This window comes from Daphnia carinata, chromosome 7, assembly GCF_022539665.2.
Source record: "Daphnia carinata strain CSIRO-1 chromosome 7, CSIRO_AGI_Dcar_HiC_V3, whole genome shotgun sequence".
Taxonomy (NCBI): Eukaryota; Metazoa; Arthropoda; class Branchiopoda; order Diplostraca; family Daphniidae; genus Daphnia; species Daphnia carinata.
Genome location: NC_081337.1, coordinates 193,024 through 216,355, shown reverse-complemented (window position 1 = coordinate 216,355; position 23,332 = coordinate 193,024). Strand labels below are relative to the sequence as shown.

Genomic DNA, 23,332 nt, shown 5'->3' with positions numbered 1-23,332 from the left:
CAAGAAGACTTCACAAAAGTTTAATAGACTCCATAGGAGCTCCCGCCTGGAAACTATAAGCAAATTTATTCCAAGAGAATTCGCACGGCGTACGAGATCATTGAAGTTTGTTGATCGCTTCAAGGCTACAGAATTTGGATTATTTAATAGCTGTGTTGGTCCTGTGGTTATTTTGGGGATTTTGCCCAATCGATTGTATAATAACTTTATCGTTTTTCATGTTGCAGTGCGAATTCTGTCATCATTCGCGTATTGCATAACGCACAATGATTATGCAAGGGAATTATTAGATTTATTTGTTAGGGAGTGTGAATCAATTTATGGCACATACTTCTTGTCCTTCAATGTCCATTCTTTGATTCACACTTGTGATGATGTTTTGCGTTTTGGTGCTTTGCCAAACTATTCAGCCTACGCTTTCGAAAATTATCTTTTTCTTTAAAGAATCTTTGCGCAAAAGTCCAATCAGGCATTGCAACAGGTGTTGAACGTATTCTGAAATGGGACAATTTCCAGAATGCGTGTTACAATGCAAAATCATCTAAAACTGGACGTTTTTTTAAACAACATCATAGTGGTCCTTTAATTACCCACCTCGTATTTTCCAAGCAATTTAAGGAAATGCAATTGGGTCCCTGGTTTCTAAGTTGTAAGGGACCTGATCATTGTGTTTATCTTGATTCTTTTATTGTTTTGGTCGAAAACATCATTCGCGGCAAGAATGGTGATTTCATTATTGGCAGGCGTTTTCAAGTAAAACGCTCACTCTTCTCTTATCCTCTACCGTCGTCGTCGTACGAAATATATACGGTGGGAGCTATATCAGAATTACTTGAAGCGTGGCCAGTGGCTGAAATTAAATGCAAGGCGGTCATGTTGCCAACTTTTCGGAAAACAGTTGCGCAATGGACGGTACGTTTTCGGTTTTTCCTCTTTTGATGGAGGCACACACTTAGGGAGTGAAGCAATTGGGGTGAAGGGGGGAGTAATGAACTTTATTCTGATTTTACTTTTCTTTTATTTAGTCTAAACTTTTTTATTTTTCCTTTTTCATTGCGCAATACTCTTTAATTAGACCGGTGTAACGATACACATCCACTAGAGTAGAATAAATGTACGATGTTGCAAAAAATAGGGGTGGTGCTATAAGCTGGTGAGCTACACCGTCTTTTTTTGTTTTGTTTTTTATTGTGGAATAGCACCATTTCTTATTATTGGAAGGGCCGGACGACGATCCGTAGGTGCAATCAGTTCCTATTTCATGGTACGACAATGGATTCTGCTGGTGGCCTCCTAAGTCCAAGTCTAAGGATGTGTCCCGCTTTATAAACTTAGGCTACGAACCTAACAAGAAAACTTGGGAGTCTTATCCAGCTAGGGGTCAGAAACCTACGGCTTTTTTTTATATTTTTTATCTCTACTTTTCGTTAATTTTGATAAAAATTAGCAACATATGCTGAAGCTAGAAGACATGAAAATAAAGTAGTACAAAATGAGGACATCGCAACAACAGAAGATGAAAAGGGCAGGAGAATCAGGAGAACTAGGAAGATCAAACTCCCGTTCGACAACAGTGTTTCCCCTCCCCCTCGAAGGGCAAACAGTGTAGTCAAGATATAGGGAAATTTGTGTCTTCTTCGGATGACGACAGTTGTCCTATTCCTCCAGTTCCTCCACGTAAAATAATTTTAAGTAGGTTTATTAATCTTTACTTTAATCAATTCTGCGTTAATTCAATGTATTATTTTTTTTAGATAGATTGAGCGTTGCTGGAAGCCCGCCAATAAAAGTGGGAATGGTGGGAATGCACTACCAACGTGCTCCGAGCTTATGCTTCCCCATTCAAATCCCGATGCGCAATCAGATGATAGTATTGACCATTATTCACCTGCAGGTAATATTTCGTTTGACTTATAGTAATTTTATTAATAACAACTATTAATAATACACTGTTTTCCTTTTCAAATGAAAGGCACATCCAAGTCCATTACATGTACAGCTCCACCTGTTTCTGTAGTTCCAATAAGAAGCTCCACTACGACTAAAAGGAGTAGCTTTGTCGAGATCAGAAATGGTGGTAAGCTTTAAAGTTTAGATTTTTATTAATTTCATTTACATATTTTTAATATACTTTTAGAATCCCGCGACGAGTTTCTTCAGCGTGGCATTATAACAATTGGCCATGGCACACGCGACAACAACGCCATCAGTGTAGCTTTACTGGAACGTCTCGATCGTATTGAGACTGCGTTTGTCGCCATGAGAAAGTCAGATGGAGATGCCGACGAGGATTTCATGCAAATGCTGCCCTCAACTCTATGGATGATTTTTACATATTCAACGACGATTTGAAAAGCAAATCAATGTCACAACGTTTGGTAATTTTTTTTAAATTATTAAAATTTGAATTAAATTAAACTTCAGGTGTTGTCTGTTTGTTTGTTTTTTAAATGTTTTCTAGAAAACACACTCGATCGCAATAGGGGAAACACCCCAAGAACAATTGTTAGATCGATCGCCCGGCGGCTTATGACCAACGAACTAGGCAAATCTTTCAGCTGGTTTGGACATCGTAATAACAAAAAGCTAGCCGATACCAACATCGGAAAAGTGATAATTGGTATTTATTTTAAATATTCATGTTATCCGTTTCATTCGTTTATAATACGTATTGATCTTTCAGCTGCATCGGTACGTAACACGCCATTGATTACAGAGGCAGATGTTAAATCAGCCATGATTGACATGCTGCGACACTGTAAAGACAAACCTCGCACGGTCCCTGTCCTATGAGTCCCATCATCATTCCATTCATCATCCATTCACAAAGAAAAACATTGTTTTTTTTTATGTTTCTCGTCTATATTCACAGTCAGTCACAGTCACACAGATACAGTCAGCCCGAATAATGTTGAAGCAATGTTTTGTTTTTGATTTTGTAGTCAGACAAATGATTTCTTTATGAATCTGTTTTCCTTTTTTTGTTTTTGATCTGCATATGGTTGTGCAACACAAGGTTTCTCATGTTCATTAATCTGGTCATGTTTCAATACAAAGATCAAAAAATAACAACAGTCTTTTCTATTTCACGATTTTATTTTATTAATCAATAAAACGAATGAATATGCAGATATCCCTTACATGTCCAAATTATAGCCGTAAGAAGTCCGGTCAGATATCCTTCGGATGTCTGACGGCGCTGTTTTGGGCGGTCAAAACCAACAAAAACATCCGTCGGACATCCAATGGATTTCGGGCTGTCCGACGGATGTCAACAGGATGTACTCTATCCGACCTCAACATCTAGCGGACATCCCACGGCCAGACTTGTGCTATGTGGGAGGGATCCTGAATGGAAGGCCATTGGCTTGCTTACACTTAACTTGCGATGGCACCTCTTGGATGTCCTCTGATCCAGCTCTCCTGATCCAGCTCTGACCCATTTTTTGATCCACTCCTGATCCACCTCGTGATCTCGTATGAAGCACCACGCTTGTTGCCAATTACCTGTTGTCCACCCATGTTTAATCATCTAAGAATGAAACCCGATAAATATGAGGACTTAAATCTTATACAAAGATAAGATCAGAAATGCAAACCCTCATGTATCCGTGATGTTAGAATGAGGACCTACAAACTCACTCGAAGACTTTTGCTGTCTTAAATGTGACACTTGACAGTGGCTGTCTGTGGCTATGGTACAAATTAGAGGCAAAGTCAGCAAAACTGAAATAGAATATATGGGAGAGTCAACCAATTAGGCGCAAACAAAAATTGCAAGAAACTTACCGATCAGAATTGGCAGGTATCTGTAGAATGATAGAAAGAGGATGACAGAACAATACCCTCGCCGAGGACTTCTTGCTGCCTTCCCTTCGGGCCAAATGATAGTGACTATTTAGAGCCTAATTAGAGGCAAAGCCAAGTAAGAAGACAGTTTGTCAACCGTCACTCAGCAACAACTAAGTAAAATATTTTCCAGAAGACAATAAGGTATATGCGAACAAATGTAGCAAATAAGTAACTTACCAATCAGAAAGGGAAGGTATCTGTAGGACGTGAATGATGAGATAAAATTAGGATGATAAGTTGATAACACGATATATTAGCGAGAACTGTTGTTGTCATACGTGTGACAAATGGGCAATGACTGCTAGTGACGATGAACGACGAAATTTACCCCACTGGCTACTTAATAGGCCTATAACTATGGCCCCTAAAACATCGGAAACGTGCGAATCGCTCATGTCACTAGCGACATCTGCAAAGCAATTTTTGGAAGTAATGATTTGGATTTGATTTGGATTTTTCACGATATTTCAAATCAAATCCAAATCAAAGCATCATTATAAAAAAATTTTTGAACCAAAATCCAGTTAAAATGATTTGATTTGATTTGATTTGATTTGAATTGCGGGCAAAAATCCAATACACTGTAACTTGTGCAAGGGTTTGCTTACTACCCCGACTGGAAGATGCAAAACTGGCGCGGCGCTTACAAATTAAAATATTTTTACGCGTGTTACGCTAATAACGACTTATATTACTCAAACATATTATTTCTACCTAAAACAAGCAATTATCCTCATTGTTATTAGAATGGTTTGAGTAATATAAGTCGTTGTTGGTATGTTGCAGGAAAATACACAATATCAATCTTTATGTTACTCAAACATATTATTTATACCTAAAACACGCAATCATTCTAATTGTTATTAGAATTACATTCATTATATTTGCTCCAGTAAGAAATGGAAAGATAATAGTTAACTAGTAATAATAACTAAGTTAAGTAAGTGGAATAAAACAAAATAATTACTGTGTACTTATATTTTATTCAAATAAAGTTATTCATTTAAAAAATTATATACTTATTTGGCTAGAATGAGTTAAGTTGTGTTAGAAAATTAAATAGTAATCTGCCGATAGATGGCCATAGCTGTAAAAAAGAAAAAAGGCCGAAATTTTCTTGTTTTTTGGAGGGGGGGTAAACCAGACCTGCCGTAATCGCGATTGAAAATTAATCGCAATTGCGATTTCGATTAATATTTTAATCGGTGATCAATTATTTTAAAATAATCGAAATCGGCGATTAGGAAAAGAAATTATTTTTTTAATCGCGATTATTTTCGATTATTTGGCGACATCTATGAACCGCAGATGAAACTATATGAAAGTCTACTCAGTTGTCACTTTTCTAGCAGACGCTTTTTTGAAATATTTCACTTATTTCAATTGAAACAATGGCAAGTTATTTCCTTGCTGCTAGATGGCGTCCAAAAATAATCGGAAAAACAGTTAAAATTTAATCGAAAATAAAATTTTTTCAACAGACGAATGATCGCCGATTATTTTTTGCGCGATTATCGACGGTTACCGATAATCGCCCAAGAAATAATCGGACGGCAAGTCTGGGTAAAACGGATTGCCATATATATCTGTGAAAAAAATGTTTTTTTTTCGCGATTTTCTCGATTTTGACATTGCATTAGGTTCGCGGCATTCAGTGCTAGAAAATCTAAGTTATTCGCTGAGTTGTTCCCTTTTCCTTGATTTTCTTTAAAAAGTTTTTCAACAAAAAATACTGACGTTTACATGCTCATGGTAAAACTTTTTAATATAATCAGCTGTAGCTCCGTGTAATCGGTTCTTAGAGTTGAGTCAAAACAATACGTACTTTTTAAAAATCTTAACCTGGTTTAATCTGTTTACCCATATTGAAATACGGACCATCTGCTTGATCTGGAAGAACCGCATCTGAAAACCAAATGACGCGACCCGATAGAAGCAAGGGCGCTCGCTATAAAACAGACAGAAAAAAAGGAAAGAGCTGGCAACATTTGGCAAAGATGTCGGCCTCCACAGCAACAATCAGAGGGCGCGTTTGTACATTGTGGACCATTAGATTTGTTTGCCACTCTCTCTATTCAGTTTATCCTATGTATAGAAGATTTTCAAAACCTCCGCGAAGGAGTTCGTGCCCTCTTTGGGATCGGAGTAAGAAAAAAAAGAAAGAGAGAGAAAACAGACAAAAAAACAAAAAAATGATAAGATGTGCAGAGTTCTTAAAACTCACTCATCTGTTATTCTAATTTTTAGATGTGCTTAATCCTCCTGATAAACAATAAAAATATTAAAACGCCGGAGAGAAGACGTCATGGACGTCGAAGATGAAAATATCAGCACGTTAATGGCCATGGATTTTAGACATCGGAGAAATTAAGCGTGCTTTTACGTTTAGCTAAAAAATGATTTGAATGAAGCTGTTGCCATTCTCACCAACGATCAATCTGTGTCTTCCTATGGGCCTGTTAGTGATTTAAATATTGATGTTGATATGAAAGAGGTAGCTGGTGTTTCTAAAGGATCAAGTGAAGATACATCAGTTGCTGAAGTAAAATTTTCTTTTTGCAAACATTTTATTTGTTTCCCTAAAACTTAAATTTATAACTTCTAGAGTGGAAATGATGGCTTTCCTGAAACCCACCTGTATGAGTTGGAGTCAAGGAATTTTACAGACCAATGGTCTATACCCTACAAGAAAGATGAAAGTTTACACAAATGCCTTGCAGCTGCCTACAAAGCTGATAGAAGAAGGTATTCAGCTAAAATTTTCTCTACATTATTTTTTTTTTTTTTTTTGTTGTTTTACTCACTTTTTTAATTCAATGAAGGTTTTGGAGAGAATGATGAAAACATGCAGAGGTTTCTAAATAAATGCATGCTGAGTATTCAGAAAATTACTAAATTCTACAGCAGTGCAAAGATGGAACTCTGAAATCCAAAAAGGGAATCTTAATATGCTGGGAGCTATTTGTTGATCTACTTGTTGTTCGCATGAAGCATAAAAACCAGTTCCCTGTCCAAATGCTTAACCAGGTATTTGCCCTTGCCTGTGATTTAGACTGTGAATGGAATTGCAAGAATAAGAGTCAACATAGTAAAGAAAGCACTGGGAAAGATCTTTTTGGACCAGGCTAAATATTTGCAAGATCACCGAAAATTTTAATGTGGTAATTTCTGTATTGTATCAACCCTTTTTTGTTGTTATGTTTTTGATTGTCTTGTGTGTTGAAAAGGGCCAGTTTACAAATCTTTGTTTGTTTTTGAAGGACCCATATGGTTGGCTTGTGGATCTTTTGAATCATTTTGGGGCCAAAATGGATTTGGAATAATACAGGATAGTTTTGAAGAAGATCTAGATCCTGTGTCAATGACCGCAATATTAAGACCATTGGGGAAACTGCGCCGAATTGTTAAATCCATCGGCTGTGCAGGTCCTATGCTTACAAAGTGCCTGAATCAAGCCCTTAATCATGTTACTAAATTATTAGATGGTTAAAGAACAAGGTTAGCTCAACTAGGCCGTTAAGCTAACATTCTTTTGTAGGAAAATTTTATAAGAATTTTTGTTTCAGGATATTGGAGCTGTTCTTGAACTGCTGGTTGCATTAAAGTTACTCTGCAAGTGTTTGTGGCCTGATCTTGCTGACAGGATGAACAACATCCGCCTTGAAGTTATATTGCGTATGTTGAAAACACCTCATTTTAGCACACGGATGAATGCCCTAAAGTAATTTTTCCTTTCTTCTTCGTTACTGAGATACCAGCAACTTAATTCAAAAGATAACTATGTGTTATTTTACAGGTATAAAGCTGGTTGAAGAAGCGGAATCCACATCACCAAAGAAGTCTTCAATTCCTGGAGACCAGTTGGCGGAATGGTTGTCCGATCATCAGGTGTTGTCCGTTGCTCTTGAAGGCAATATTGATCATCCTTGCAGTACACCGATCGAATTAAAGGTTAGCTAATGTTTGTTTTTTTTTTCTTCTACCATTTTGCTTACTGTAGACCAACTTTATACCTAGGCCTTGTCAATTGAATTTTGGGCCCACGCCTAAGCTCCGATGAACTGAGCCAAATCTGGGCTATGGGAGAAAAAAGTTTTCATGTTGTCGATAATCTTCACAGTGTTCTAGCTGCGGCCGCCCCAAAAGCTCGCACCGGCACAATTGGATCATTTGTTGCTTCTTGTCCAAGAGGTAAAATTTGCTTTATTACGGTTGTCAACTACTGTTATTATATCCCTGATATTAGTTTACTATTATGGTTTCTTGTTACAAGAGGATTGAATTTCAAACTCCATAACTAGATTACTAAAAAAAAAAAAAAAATTAATAATAGATAAGAAATAATAAAACAAATGTGGTAACACTAATTAATGTCTTGAAAATGGTTGTAAATGTTTTCTATAGAAATGGCAGCGCAACTCGAATGATCGAATGCGAGAAAAGCTACTCAGCTTTGGACAGCTAGGAAAAGAGTGTCGGTATCAAAAACCGGTTCGAAAATATTGGAAACGTTATGGATTTGGCCTGGCTACGCCGGACTTCCGTGTCACTTGTAGAGAGTTTGATGAACATTTGAGTGTGTTGGCGGAAATACCGAACAAGGAGCAATTGAGAAAAACATACGTTTTACGCTGTATCGACGATTTGAAAAAAGGGAATCAGGTAATTTGTTTTTCATGGATTGAGAAAAAATGAGCGTGATTCGTTTGTTAACTATTTTAATATTAAATATTATGCTTCATTTATTTCCATTTTTGTAGGGTACTCTTCCATTGCTTCGACATTTATTGAATGTTGCTCGAAGCATGGTAAAAGGAAGTGGGACTTACCATAAACCAGATAAAGCTGCCTTGGCAGAGTGGAATGCGAGTCACGAAATTGTTAAACTTCTCCTAGTCTCCCTTGGAAAATGTCATCTACAGGCTGTTGCTTCAGCCAAACTTTTGTGCAAATCGTTAACTCAAGAGACGATTGTAGATACAAGATATGGCTATCGACACGGGCAACTTGTTCAGGCACATCTTGATTTGTTGCAAATGCTTTTGAAAGAAGCTGACTTATATCTTCCATGGGCTCGGTGTAAGGAGATGTGGGACGTTCTTGTAACGAATCCAGATGGATGTGAAGCCGACAGAGAGGTTCGTTTACTTCACTGCTAGAAATATTTATAATAATTCTAACGTATATTTACCCCTGCTCAATTTATTTCACAGTGTTGTTTCCAGTGGTTTGCATCCTGCTTGGGTGACATGCAGCCTGATACACAAAGTGCTCTATTTCGAGAAAAAATCTTAAAAAGTGACCCTGTTCATCTTACTTTGAAAGGATTTGAATGCGTAAAAACGTTTTTCGAATCTGTAAATGTGTCAGATGGTAAAATGCGAAGGTTTGGAACGCAAGCGGTAAGAATAATAGGTGTTGCATACAATAGGTCACAATGATTTATTTTTGGGTTCTGTAATAGATGGTGGAGAAATTAGATCCAGTTGGTACTGATTATTTTTGGCAAGTTGCCTTGGAGTCTCCAAATGAAGATTTAGCCAAGGAAGCCATGACACACATTTTGGATATCTCATATTTGCATCTTGCACCTCGGTTGAAGAAAGATCCTGCGGTGTTGCATAGGAAATTTATTAATGATTGCTACAAGCGGCTAGAAACTCAAGTTCCCTGTTCCAAAGCTACGGGCTCAACCACTCCTACCATTGCATTGGCTCAGTTAAAGTCATTGGCACCTGATAAAAAGTAATCAGATCAGGAAATGCATCCGTATCATAGGACTGTTTTTGATGCATCTCTTTTTCTTTCTAGATCTGGCTGTCTCCAGCACATCAGGCGACTGTTGGAACTAGTGGAGAAATATATAAGTGTCATTGAAGAAAGCCACCCAGCTCCAAGGACAATTCTACCTCATGGACTATCATTCAAAGGGGAACCATTAGGGTTGCATATAAAAACCGAAGACTCCAAAACGGACATTGATTTATTGGTAAAAAAAAATTTTTAGGACCATGTAATAGTCAAGTTCCAAGTTGTGAAAAACAAAGATCGTTAATAGGTCCATAGCCATGAAACTGTATGGGCGGTAAAACAAAAAATAGCTTCCCTTCTACGCCTGAATGCTGAACAGCTAATGTTAGTCATTGGTGATCGTCCCTCTATCCTAGGTAACTCAGAAACAAGTGATTAGGATACTTCAAATGCGATAGTGTAACAGAACCCGCCGTCTACGTTTTGCAACTAGGTCGGGAACAAAAATCATTAAGTCAACTGGGTTGTACTGACAAACAAACGTGGGTCGTTAAATCAACATCTGGGGCTGGGACTGTATCGAGTGGTGCGCAGCTTACTGAGGTATACGCTGAACCCTCAGGTTGAGGCACAATTTCATTTCGTTATTTCATGCATTGCATCTTGCTGTGACCTCAGTTGAAAGAAAATTGGGATGAACTACCTAGCACCCCATCCCCAGTTGTTGGAGCTTTGTCGCCAGAAGCAGGTGAAAACGAAATGGAGGAGGCTGCTGCTGTTTGCACTTCCAATACATCTGCTGCTCGCATGTCTTTCCACATAGAACAAGAGCGATCCTTACCTGGCATCGTTATGGCTAATGGTGGTCAAGTCTTCACCATGCTTTATCAACTCTCAGAAATTAATGATTTAAAGTAATAAACCATATTGGCATTAACCTACTATAGGTACTTATCGCCCTTATTTGTGATTACCAGAATTCAAGAAACTATTCGGAGGCTATTGCATTTAATTCCAACAGATCCAGCAGTGCTAGAAGTTCTGGAAAAGGTTGCTTCAAGACGTTCTGCTGCTTCTGCTTTCTCGACCGCCGCCTCGTATGACGCCGATAAGCGTCCACGGCCTTCCGTTGCCTTGAATGCCAGTAACCCGAGTACCTTGACACCTCCTGTGCGTGGAAGTGGGTCGAATATTGTGGGACATGCAGCGATCGCGACGTCTCCGACAAAAAGTACCATACATTCATCCTCTTTGCTTTAGTTTTCGTTTCTTCTTTTTCCTGTTTTTCTTTTTTAGATTTTTGATTTTTAGCAATAAGGGGTGTTTTTACTTTTCAGGCATACCTGCACTTCCTGTGTCCCACAGGCCGGGCGGATTGACTAGTACTATACGTTCTGCGAGCTTCCGGCGTATTCCCCATCATCTTCCTGTAGATAAAAATGATTCCAAGGAATCTGTGGAAGATATGCTTCGAGGTTTATTAAATCCGACTGCCCCATCCATGTCTCCATTTCGAGTACTTTATAATCTTGAGGTAAATAACTGAAATTTTTGCCATGTCTTGAATATAGATGTTACAACTCTTGTGAATCCTAGGTTCTATCCGGGCGGTTAATGCCAACGTTCTTCGACAGTACTGCGGTGAACAACAGTAATGTCTTCAAGCAAGAATTTCTGTCAGCTTGTGGACTGAACTTTGTGTCTCGTGTTCTCCGCAAAGACTATTTTTCTCAAGATGTAAATTATGAAATTCGACAGGGTTGCTGTCTAATTGCGTTACAGTTGGCACGTTTTTTGTTGTGTGGGGAAGTGGATGAGGCGGCTTCAAGCATGGCAACGAAATCGCAAATGACTCCCTCAAAGTTACAATTAACGCCAACCAAAATGACGCCCACGAAAATTTCTCCTATGCGCCAGACAACACCGATGAAAATTCAGCTTTCGCCTATAAAGTTGCAATCCGTCACCACTTCGTTGAGCTTTTCCTGTAGCCCCGTGAAAGAAACTTCCTTAGAGACGGCTAAAGCAGCTTTGCAGGTGTTGCAAACTCTGAGCGAGGCCGAATTCCTAGACATGATTTCTTGCTTCGTCCGCGTCTGTTGGGCAGCCGCTGCAGGGAAGTTGTACCTGGCTGCAGCACCTGGATCATCCTCTCTACCAAACAAAGACTTTGGTGGCACAGGCGAAAGTGGCGCTGGCAGCAATTGTAGCATCCCATCGTCTCAATCGAATCCTGGTAGAAGAAGTCGTCAGAGTAGCACGGGTAGCACTAGCAGCACTAGCAGCTGTGGTGATACAGACACTGCGGGGCTATATTTTGGTATTTGTGCGTCGAACAAAGAACTCTGCAGTAAAGATGTTCTTATAGCCTGTGAAGCTCTTGAATTGTTGATTACGTGCCTGGAAGTGCGTGGCACGAAAGAGCTAACGGCATTTTTCTCCTTCCCATACGTAAAAGGTAAGCATTTTCTAGCACTTGCGTAAATTCTTAACAGCTAAATTGCCTTCATTTTATATTTTGTTCATTCAGATTTCATTATCGACATTCTTCTTGGTTGTGCCAGTTCAGAGGTGAGAGACAAAGCTTCGGCTCTGTTTTTCAGACTCAGCCAAGCACAAAATCAATTTAGTAAGCATTCGCTAACTCAGGTAAGAGTTCTTGAAATTATTTTGTCATAGACAAGCTTATGAAGTGAAAAATTGTTTTACCGAAAATCCAGATATTAGTTAAGGCCCCAGTTCCACTATGGATAACATCTTGTACCACGCGAGGGGCATCCCAGCGACTTCTAGCGCAGTGTAGTCAATATTTTAATCTACGCTGTCGCTTGTTATCATCACTGTCTTCAGCTGATCAGCGCAGTTTAGGGCTTGTGGCTGTATCGATGCTCAACGATGAAGTTGCATGGTTATCAAATTTTACTCCGTATAGTGGAACCTATTCCAACGAAATGGAACAAGCTGATAATGCTTTGTTGGCTGGCCATTTGAATGTGGTGAGAGGACTGCTAAATTGCGAAGGCGTAAGTACAATGGCAACATTGTTTTTAAAATGAAAGATAAATACTAATACCAAATACTAATACCGATCATAATTTATCCAGCATGTACTGAAATCTTCGACATTTAAGCTCCTATTTCCTCTTTAGTTTCACAATAATTTAGCGATTAATTTATGTCCTAACGCAAATTTCTTCATATTTTAGGTAAATCGAAAAGAAGCAGGAAAACTTTTGATTCCTGACCTTCTTAACCAATACCTTTTCCCGGCGTCGAAATTAATCGCTGAGGGATTGAAGCGCTCCAGCTTCTTATCCACGCCCACGAATATCAATCCGAAATGCAGTCAAGCGGAATCGAGACTTGCGGCGTACGCATTAATCATTGAATTGGTGTTTGACTGCAGAGAAAATCTTGAAGCCATCGTCAAACAGTTAATATCAATGCATCATAGATTCAACCCAGATTTAGCGAAAGAATTTGAGGTAAGTCTATCTTTTTATGTATTGTACACATTGACGAATTGTATGTTACGATCTGCATACCTTTTTCTCGGGTTAGCAAAGTAGAGGGAAGTTTCACTTACCGCTCTTTGCTCGCTCTTCGCTTACCCGAGGGAAAAATTAATGCTATAGGCGCAATAAAAACAACTTTGCCGCGATAAAACATTTTACTAATGATTTATATATGAAATCTAGTTCGAACCAGCTGTGGAAGGTCGAGCTACTTGTAATTATGTGGGGTTAAAAAATGCAGGAGCAACTTGTTATATGAATTCAGTTATCCAGCAACTCCTTCTCATCCCAGGCCTCAAAGAAAGCCTTTTGGCAATCGATGATGAAGATTCCGATGAAGACACACTTTTTTTTCAGTTCCAAATGGTCATGGGGCACTTGCAGGTATCTACCACGATTTTCGTTTCCATGTTTATGCATAAAAATTTTCATTTTCTCACTATTTAGGATTCTAAACTGCAATATTACGTTCCTGAGAAGTTTTGGCGTTGCTTACGACTTCGTGGTCAACCAGTTAACGTTCGTGAACAGCAAGACTCTTTTGAATTCTTCACACATCTGGCTGATAGTATCGACGAACATCTCTTCAGAAGTGAGCGTGAAAAATTATTTCAGAATACGCTTGGTGGCGTTTTCAGCGACCAAATGATCTGCAAAGAATGCCCGCATCGATACGAACGAGAGCAAATCTTCCTTGCTTTGAATCTTACTGTAAAGAGCCACAATCTGGTAGACTCACTAGAGCAGTTTGTTAAAGGAGAACTTTTAGAAGGGGATAATGCCTACTTTTGTGAAGAGTGTGGCGTGAAGGTAAATAATGAAAAACATTTAGTTGTCCGTTACGTAAATTTTTTAACATTTGGTTTCCAAAATAGAGGAACACGGTTAAACGCATGTGTATTAAAACACTGCCATCAACCTTGGTAATTCAACTTAAGCGTTTCTACTATGACTGGGATGCGGGAAGGTCCCTCAAGTTTGATGATTATTTTCAGGTTGGTTTGTCATTTTCGAAATCATAAGGTTAATTACAAGATTTTTTTCTTTCCTCTGTAGTTTCCGTGGGATTTAGATATGGCACCGTACACGTCAGAAGGCATCCAAGAGCGAGAACGAACTGACAGTCCTAGTGTGGATGTAACTTTAACGTCTTCCTCCAAGAATCGCAACAGCCTAACTTTAAAGAGTACCCGAATGTCGTCAAGCAACTATGAGCTCGTCGGTGTCGTTGTACACAGTGGGCAAGCTAGCGCGGGACATTATTATTCGTTTATCAAAGAAAGGAAGCGTTCGGACAGCACTTCTCGTAATCGATGGCTGAAATTCAACGATACGACAGTTGAAGAATTTGAAATGAATGATACAACGCTAGAAGCTGAATGCTTTGGTGGGACCTATAAAGCAAAAAGCTACGATACCAGTAATTTAGCTCCGTCACCTTTATTGCCTAACTTTGTTTCATGTCTCTTTTGTTTTTCTAAATTTTTGTGTGTGTGTGTGTGTGTTTGTTTTCTATAATTATCTGTATTTTGTTTTGTCGTTCAGCGAATGGTTTTCCAGAAACACGACAGCGGTACTGGAACGGCTACATTCTCTTCTATGACAGAGTGGAAGATCCCACAAAAACACCGCGAACTCCACGTAAGGGAACTATCAACTCAGTTACAAATTCCAGTATTGTGACTAGAAGCCGATCCTTCCGTGCTGTTGGATCACTATCGACCACACCCAATAAACTTTCATCAGCTTCGGTAATTACTATTTCTGCGCAAGCATAGAGTAGACGAACATCATAACATTTTTGGTTCTTCAGATTGGATGTTTTCCGCAACGTGACAGCCTGAGTCAGTTGTCAGAATTGCTCAACCATGGAGAAAGGCAAGGTGTTTTTGGAGGCAAAATGCCTGCTCGCGTACAGCAAGCTGTCAGAGAAGAAAATCTTCGTTTTCTGAAATCTCGGGATGTATATTGTCCCGACTATTACGAATTTATCTACGAATTGTGTCAAGTAGGAACAATTGAAATAGTTCATTATTTTCGATGTTCCAAAACAGTGTTTTTAATCTACTCTTCTTAAATAGGCTAATGCATCTAAGGACGTGACAACCGGCACGTGCGCAATACCATCAGTGAATCTTGCGGTTCACTTCCTTTGTCACACCTATTTACGAATACGTGCAAAAGAATCCAGTCGGCTTTCTTCTTGGGTGGATCTTATCAACAATTACACATCCGAATTTAAGGAGTGTTCTCTCTGGATCGTTGATTTTTGGTCAGGGGAAGAGGGCACCAAGCATATCAAATCCTTCCTATTGGAATGTCCATCGCGCAGTGTACGTCATCAATTTTCGAGGATATTGGAAAACTCTTTATCGAGTTTCTTTAACCATGGAGGTCAAACGGTATTAAATCATAGAAGGAGCAGAGCAACAATTCTTACAAATTCAGCTGCGCTGGCTGCGATCCTTTTTCAATGTGACTAAAACACGTGTCTGTATTGTTCCAGACTGAGCTGTGTTTAATTAAGCTGGTTGAATCCCTGCTGTCGATGCTAGACAAAGATGTTCCAGACAATTGCAAAACGTGCCCTCAATTTTTTTACCTTCTTTCATCCTATGCGAATATGGTACCTAATGCACATGTTTATTAATTAATTAATTTTCTTTTTGTTTGTTTTTGTTTTATATTATTTTTATTATCACTATAATTTTTTTATAAAGTATTGACCATTCTTGTTTTAGGGAGTTAAACAATGTCAACATTTATTTCAACTTGGTGCATTCCGTAAGCTTCTGGTGTTCCTTTTGGGAGCCGACAGGGTTGGACAAAGTCCGCCATCGCCTTCATGTTCTCCGCGAGAAAACCATTCTAAGCCAACAACTATGAGTCAAAAAGGTCTTGCAATTCCTTTGCCAGCTCCTTCACCAACCTCTACATTGCAAAGAAGATGGAGCCAAACACAAGCCAAGGATTTCCATGATCTTCACACGACATTGGCGACGATGATCCTTCAGTGTGATTTGCAAGACGAAGACGCCGTAGTTCACGAAGCTGACAATAGCGGAAAGTTTGCTGCACCCTCTGATGTGACAGCAGCTCTATATGGACAAAACTCAGTTTTTTACCTCCAAGTATTTTCCATTCAATCAATGGCATTACTTCACGTATTCGACACTGCTATATTCTCTTTTAGGAATTAGTCGTAGCGTGCTGCCATTTGAATAACATCAGTTGTACGTCAGCAGTAATCCGAATGTTGCTGTATGCCGCCCGGGGCAAATTGGATTTTTCACGTGCTCTTCTTCGTGAAACTCTGGTTGGTTTTCTAACTTGTTGCGAAATTTCAGCAAAACCTTATTACAATTTGGTCTACTTTTATATAGCACCAGTGCGCGGTTGTTTCCGCAAGCGAACTAAAAAATTTGACACAACTACTTCAAGAAATTCTGGTACTGTATCGCTCACCAAATTGTACATATGTCACTTTGTTTGCTTATTCAAATTTCGGTTTTTCGAATAACGTCTTAGGTTTTGGAAGATGGCCAGCAGTTTAATCGACTTCAGTGCGTTATAGATGGTTTTACCGACAAGGATGGCCAATCAGTTGAAGGCGTTCTAGGTAAAGTAGTATCATAAGGGGTTCAGAAAAACGAGATATTTCCAATGCCTATATCAGCTGGTGGAAGACAAATAATACGAAACACGTCTATTCTATAGAATTTCATTACGTAATACGGAGCACTGATAGTCTATAGAATTTCGTAATTCTTAATCTTCCATTTTATTATTCTTACTGAACTTGATGCACCGTGTTTAATTTTCGTTTGTTAGATTAGATTAGCAATTCTATTTAGCGTATCCGTAACCGCCGACTGCAGGTGGCTTAAGGTTTTTTATTTTCTTTAGCCTTGATACAATCACAGCAAAGCAGTGACAGCAGGCGTGCCTACCAGCTTATGAAATTCTTAGTCAGCCTTGCTAACCGCCTCCAGATTGCGAAAGACTACTTGTTACAGTCACCAAGCAAGTGGCAATGGTCTGTAAACTGGCTGAAACAGAAGATAGAACAAAGCTACTGGTCACCGCACGCTGACTTGAGCAATGAAAACTCGAACACTCGAATATTTCAGCGAACAACGTCTGCTCAGGTAAGAAGCTATTTTGAATAATGGCTTGGTTCACAGAAGTATATGAACATTGATTTATCTCTGTTAGGTTACGCTGGAGGAAGCTACAGCACTATTGACCGAGTTCGAATCATCAGACATGGAAACAGAAACTGACCTCGAGTTTGGATTAGCCCAGTCTGCCGAGAATGATGAGACGTCCACTACCCTAGAATCAGCCTCGATGTCGAAGTGTCGTTTCAGCTTAGGTCCCTCTTAAATTGGTTATGGTGCCCATTTAAGTTGCCTGTTATGAAGCCAGCTGTTGTCGATTTTTGTGCATTGAAAGATCTGTATCGTTAAGTGCATGTGCCTGTCGTTACAGCAGTCCAAACCCCCGCTAAAAGCTGTTTGAATATGTGCCAACTTTACATGTCCGCTTCACGTAGACAGACGGACGTGATCACCTTTCTTTGAAGCTAACGAATTACCTTGTAAGCGTGATGCAAATACAGTTTCAATAGCCACTGGCGTTTATTTCTTTAAATAACGAATCGCATGGACTTGTAGGAAATCAGTTGGTGCCATGTCACTGAGTATGCTTTACAACAGGACGGGGATGTTACTAATTCCATCACGACAAAGACGAAGGGAAGAGGAACAAATGAAGCATGTTAAGTATATACATCACGGACAGTCTCTTGGTGAAAACGATGAAGCCCGTTTGGTTAATGAATTGTATTTCCAACACTGGGAAACTGTAAGATATGGTCGAGAGAATGATTGTTACGAATTGGATTTTCGCCCAGCACGTAAAGTTTTTTCGATTTCAAACTGTTTTACGTCGGCTCGTTCCAGAAAAGCTTGTCTCTCCAAAAATCCCTTTTTGCCTTGATTAAAAGATTTTAAATCTTCAGCAATGCCTTCGTCGTGCTTAAATTTGTCCCAATCAAGTTTAGATTTCTCCAAGGTGCTCAGCTTAGATTTTTTGTTAGATAACTGACTGGTCAAGCTAGAAAGGCCACCAGCTCTCAAAGCAGGTCTTTTTCCTTTAATCTCCTGTGAACTTATGGATGCAATCTTCTGATTTTTCTCTGAGATTCTGAATTGAACAATAATAGTCAAATAACCAATTGAATAAGAACAAGGATTAGCTTTGGTTACAGCTTGACATTTCTATGATGTAATGATAAAAAATTTAATACTCAATTTTTTCTCCAGCAAATTCGTAGATTTTTGAGGTTGCTGGTGATGCAATAGAAGGTGTCACTATTTCCTTTGCTTTTTTTAATTCAGACACATCCTTAAAAGAAGCCCAAAGACTATCCACTCTTTCTTTGTTATCTTCAGCAGCATAAATGGTTTTTATTTTGTCTTCTTTATCTTGCACAGCAGAATTTCTTGCTTTGCTAGAAAATCAATTAATAGTTGAAAGGAAAAATGTCATATCACATTGGATGTATTAACAGAAGGAATATTTACGTTTTAATTTTTTTTTTTTTTTTGAACACAATTTTTGTTTCTTCGAAACAGATCCATGTTCCACAACTTGATCACCATCACTGCTGGAACTATGTTCAGGTTCATCTGTTAATTCTTCAACATCACTTTCAGCACCTAAATAAAATTAAGCAGGTCAGACATGCTAGGTTGGAAGTTTCAAGGAGTCATTTCCGAAAAAATCACCAGTTGGAATGTAGTCCTCGTCACTGGAATCAGAAGAATAGTTTTCTTCATTTAACATTTCGGCCACACTTGTGCTATCGTTAATTTGAAAAGAAGCAAGAGGTAAATGCTCGAATAGCTCGTTACCCTTTTGCTCGTGCCTGAATTTGTCAGCCACAACGATGAAATTTTAGTCGTCTGCTTCATGAGCTCGATGGATTTGTTGGGGGCTGGATCTTCGATCATTGGATGCCGAGGTGTGCGTTTCTTATAACGTTTTACCGGTAGTTAACACCAACGTGAATAATTTTACCAATAGTTAACTTCGTAAGCGTAAATTACCGCATATCTCTACGAATAACGCGTTAATTTTAAAAACAATTAGATTTGTTTAATAGCCGTAATTAATTTAACGCATTACCTTTCCAATAATATTCATCTCCTCAAAGCAGTCTTGCCGCGATCGCGATTATCGATCACGATTAAGGTAAAAAATGATCGCCGATCAAATCTTTTGAGGTTGATATTGGTTTGATCGGCGATCAAAAAACCCGTTGATCGGCAACAATAAATTTTGCGATTGAATTTAGTGCCACCAAACGTAAGAATTTAGAATTTACATAAATTTTCGCGGAGGAAGCTGTTTATCCTTCGTTCGCAGCAGACGCCTTTTCGTCTAAAAGTCTGAAGTGAAGACATTGACTTGCAATGATGACAAGTTTAATGCAAATTCCACTACTAGATTTCTCCCAAAAACGATCGGATCGCCAATAATTTGATCGCCAATCAAATCATTCTCAAATGATCGAATCGGCAATGAAAACCAAATGGTCAATCGGAGCGGGTCAACCCTATTGCCATATAAGGACAAGGCAAATTCGCCTACCACGGCTATTGCCATGTCTTATGAAATTACATACGCCTGATGTCAAGGGTATGTATATATATATTGAAATAATAACAAGTGTCATACAATTCTATAACTCTCCTTGAAGAGTATAAAATTAAATGGTAATTTTGTGTGCATCTGTAGATATATCTTTTTGTTTTTTCAAAAGTTTCTCTTAACTTGTTGCATGTAATTTATTGTTTACCGAGTTCTAAATACTAAACAAAAATTAGCTAGATTGGAACTGCAATACAATTTCACCGATTTTAACGAAGTCGCAACGATGTTTATGATGTGTCTATAGCAGACGCTTTAGTCGCACGTTAAATGTTTATGCTTAACACATTGAGTCATAACTATATTTTATTTGTACATATCAAACATAGCAAATTTACAAAACAGTGTCACAGTGTAACCAAGGCACGACATGTGGAACATTTGAAATACTTGGATAAATCAGATTGTTTTTGAATATTCTCACAAGCCCAGTGACACCACTTCAAGCAACTGTCACAGAGCACATTTGGTGTGGTTTTATTACTAATCTTTTTACAGTCACCACATTTGTATCGCGAATGTTTTTTCTTAAAATCAACTGTAAGGAAGTATTATATTATAGATTACCTTTGTTATACTATATCACATGTTTCACTGCTGACTAACTCAAGTTTATTGTGGCTATCCAGGCTTCCTCTGTAAATAATTTCTGAAATTTTGGAAGTTCCACTGCTAAATCTTCTTCTGTTACTGTGCTGCTAACCATTTCAGGCACAGGGCTGATATCATGTCCCTCCACTAACTTCTTAGTAAGAAGAATTTTAGCAGCTGCCTCACTTCCAATAACCCATGTGAAAAAATTATCTTTATTTCGCAATACTTTGTATGCAGTGTAGGATGTCTTTGGCAAATGGAGTTCTCTTCAAAAAGTTATTGTTATTGTGTCATTTATTATTATTTCAAAATATACATATATATATATGATACCCTTGACATCAGGGGTATGCAATTTCATTAGACATGGCAATAGCCTTGGTGGGCGAATTTTCCATGTCGCCCCTGACGTAGAAGCATCCATGGTCATTGGGCAATAACCAATGGGGGAGGAGCCACCATGTCCCCGAATATAGGCCTGACATGGCAATAGCCACTTCGTATCTTACTGCCATGTCAGCCTAACATGGCAATAGATTTTTCGATCGAGGCGACGATTATAGATATAGATAATTCTAAATGTATATATCTTTATTATTTGTATATTATTTCAGGCTTTGTATATATTATTTGCTTACTTGAGTTAATTTATGTATGCTTCTTATTGTTATTTATATAATTACTTCATCTACTGTTTACCTTTTTTTGCTAATTCTTGAAGCTCGTCGAATTTTTCGTACGCCTCAATATATCTTTTCAACATTTCCTTTTTTGTTGAGGGTCTTCAACGCAGGAATTGTACCCTGGTCAAGTAGTTAGTAAAGTGAGGTGCATTTCGGTGGGAAAAAACCTATTTCGACTTGTCCATTTGGGCCAAGGCACGTTGCGTCATGTCCAGAGCAGCTGTCCATTAAAAGAGAAACTGGTTCGTTGGTAAATTTGCGTACGGAACGAAGGTCAAAATACGTTATCCCACCACCCCTTGTATAGTTCACGATCGACCCAGGCCTTTCTTTGCCATACGTAATGGATTAGAGACGATTGATCACGAAAGCAGTGAGGATTTTTGGAACTTCGAAACAAAAGAGGGCCTATTTTAGAAGAGCCTGTAGCTTTTTCGCAAAAAACAAGCTTAAGTCCATCTTTTGCACCCATAGCCTTTTTATCCCTAAAGGATTTTCGACATCCTTTCTCATTGCTAACGTACGTACGAGTAGGTAAAGCACAATAGCACAAACCCGTTTCGTCTATGTTAAAAACATTGCAAGCTCTGTAGCAGACCAATTTTTCACTAAACGCCTACGAAAATTGACGGGAAAGAACCTTAATGATGGTCCCAGTTCTGTGATGCTCCAGCCTCTCCAAAAAGACGAATACTAGGCCCGATCGAGCAACGCTGCTTCCAGTTCCGGAATCACCCGTCATACGCTTTCAAATGCAAAATCCTCCTAGCCTTAGCTTCGTGTGATTCCCGATCTTAGATGTGAGCTCGTGAAAGACAGAGGATTTTGCATTTGGAAGTAGGATTGCGCATTGCATTAAACCAATTCAAAACAGCATGGTCCGATTTTGTATATTGAGACTCATTTGCCATCAGTTGTTTTGACGGCTTAAACACTTTGTTCGCTGAAAGAACTTAATGTTTTCTTTGTTCATACTTATTTAAGATTTGGGAACACCAAACAAAGGAGCAATATACATTTCCGACTTTTCCCCCTCAATAAGTTATATTACTTTTATTTTGTCTTCCATTGATAGACTTTTTCCTTGCTTTTTTTACTAGAACGAACATGTCCTAAGCAGGATTTCCCATTTCATGAACAGTTACAAACAAAAAGTAACACAATAAATATTTTCATTTTATCGTTTCCAGCCCGAATTACTTTGCCGCCCAATTATTTAAAATTGGATCACTGAACCAGTTCATACAATTCCCTGAAATTACTAAAACCCATTAGCGTAATATTTGTTAGCATGTTTTAAAAGTGCACCCCATTGTTTCTCGCTACCGAAACGCGAATTATTGTTCAAAATACGGCCAACGGCGACGCTAAAACACTGCAAGGAAAAATCGGTTCGATAACCGAGCCGGTTCTATAGCTAGGCGGTTCTATAAGTGAACCGGCACTGTACTGACAACTATCTCACCAGCAAGAACGTATTTTACTTCATCTCGCGCCCCTCTTTTGCATTTCAGGCTTCATCCTCACCAGGCAAGTAACATACCCCTATTGCCTGATTTTCTGATCCAGTCTCGAGAGGCTATATCCAATTGATACGCATTGTAAGGTAGACAGAACTGGACAATGGCGAATGGCAAAACAGTAATATACGAATAGCTGAAGCAAAACGAAAAAAACCATACAAAAGCTACCTACATGCTGTGCAGGTTGATTTCATATGTCTTGTTTTCTTCCAGTCATGTTGCCGAAATGTGTAATCATTTCTGATGATGTTCTACCCAAATTACGCTGGAAAAATCACTAGGAAACACAAATACCTGCAAATCGAAAAATATTAATTTCCTACACTGCAAAACAACTTCGAAGAAGACTCACAATATACCAACGGAATCTCTATTTTCGCCTCCTACTCTTGCTGTTGTCATATGTTCCGCTGTTGTCTGATGCATAAGAATATACTCCTTGATTGCGCGCAATGGTAGTTTCACGATTTTCAACGGCATACCGCGTAGTTGAAACCGCGTAGTTGAACCGAATCGAAATCTGATCTTAATACTGTTTCTTAAACTAGAAAGATTGTTGCCTCAAAGAAAGTGTACCTGTCCTATAACGGAAATAATGTATATGAAAAATGTTATCAATATTATGTAATCTTAACAAAATTGCTTCATGATGGTAATTTCATATGATGCCGAATATGATGGGTGTACAATTTTTAAT

At 38.6% G+C, this 23,332-nt stretch overlaps 2 protein-coding genes, 1 long non-coding RNA gene and 1 pseudogene across 3 annotated transcripts in view; 3 read left to right on the top strand and 1 right to left on the bottom strand.

The window, feature by feature from the left end:
- The first annotated feature begins 6,157 nt into the window (after positions 1-6,157).
- Positions 6,158-17,751, top strand: LOC130701883 (ubiquitin carboxyl-terminal hydrolase 24-like; annotated as a pseudogene).
- Positions 16,583-23,332, top strand: part of LOC130701879 (uncharacterized) — a 46,092-nt gene continuing 39,342 nt past the window's right edge. The window contains exon 1 of the mRNA XM_057523670.2: positions 16,583-16,589. The gene's annotated coding sequence lies outside the window, so the exon portion shown is untranslated. The remainder of the gene's footprint in view (positions 16,590-23,332) is intronic.
- On the bottom strand, positions 17,948-19,068 carry LOC130701884 (craniofacial development protein 1-like). Its single transcript, XM_057523674.2, has 4 exons — positions 18,911-19,068; positions 18,707-18,841; positions 18,430-18,628; positions 17,948-18,326 (listed from the first exon to the last, which is right to left on the bottom strand). The coding sequence occupies exons 1-4, from the start codon at positions 18,966-18,968 to the stop codon at positions 18,011-18,013; spliced, it is 708 nt and encodes a 235-aa protein (XP_057379657.1). The 5' UTR covers positions 18,969-19,068; the 3' UTR covers positions 17,948-18,010.
- LOC132088166 (uncharacterized) lies at positions 20,110-20,708 on the top strand. The gene is made up of 2 exons (XR_009421449.1): positions 20,110-20,375; positions 20,465-20,708. It is a non-coding gene; the product is annotated as an uncharacterized LOC132088166 (long non-coding RNA).

Bases quoted from the DNA above. Each gene is read 5' to 3' on its own strand.
- LOC130701884 (XM_057523674.2), bottom strand. From the start codon at position 18,968: ATGTTAAATGAAGAAAACTATTCTTCTGATTCCAGTGACGAGGACTAC. The intron at 18,842-18,910 runs GTGATTTTTTCG...AATTTTATTTAG, and splicing joins CGAGGACTACATTCCAACTG to GTGCTGAAAGTGATGTTGAA. The intron at 18,629-18,706 runs GTAAATATTCCT...TTTCTAGCAAAG, and splicing joins AAAAAAAAAAAAATTAAAAC to CAAGAAATTCTGCTGTGCAA.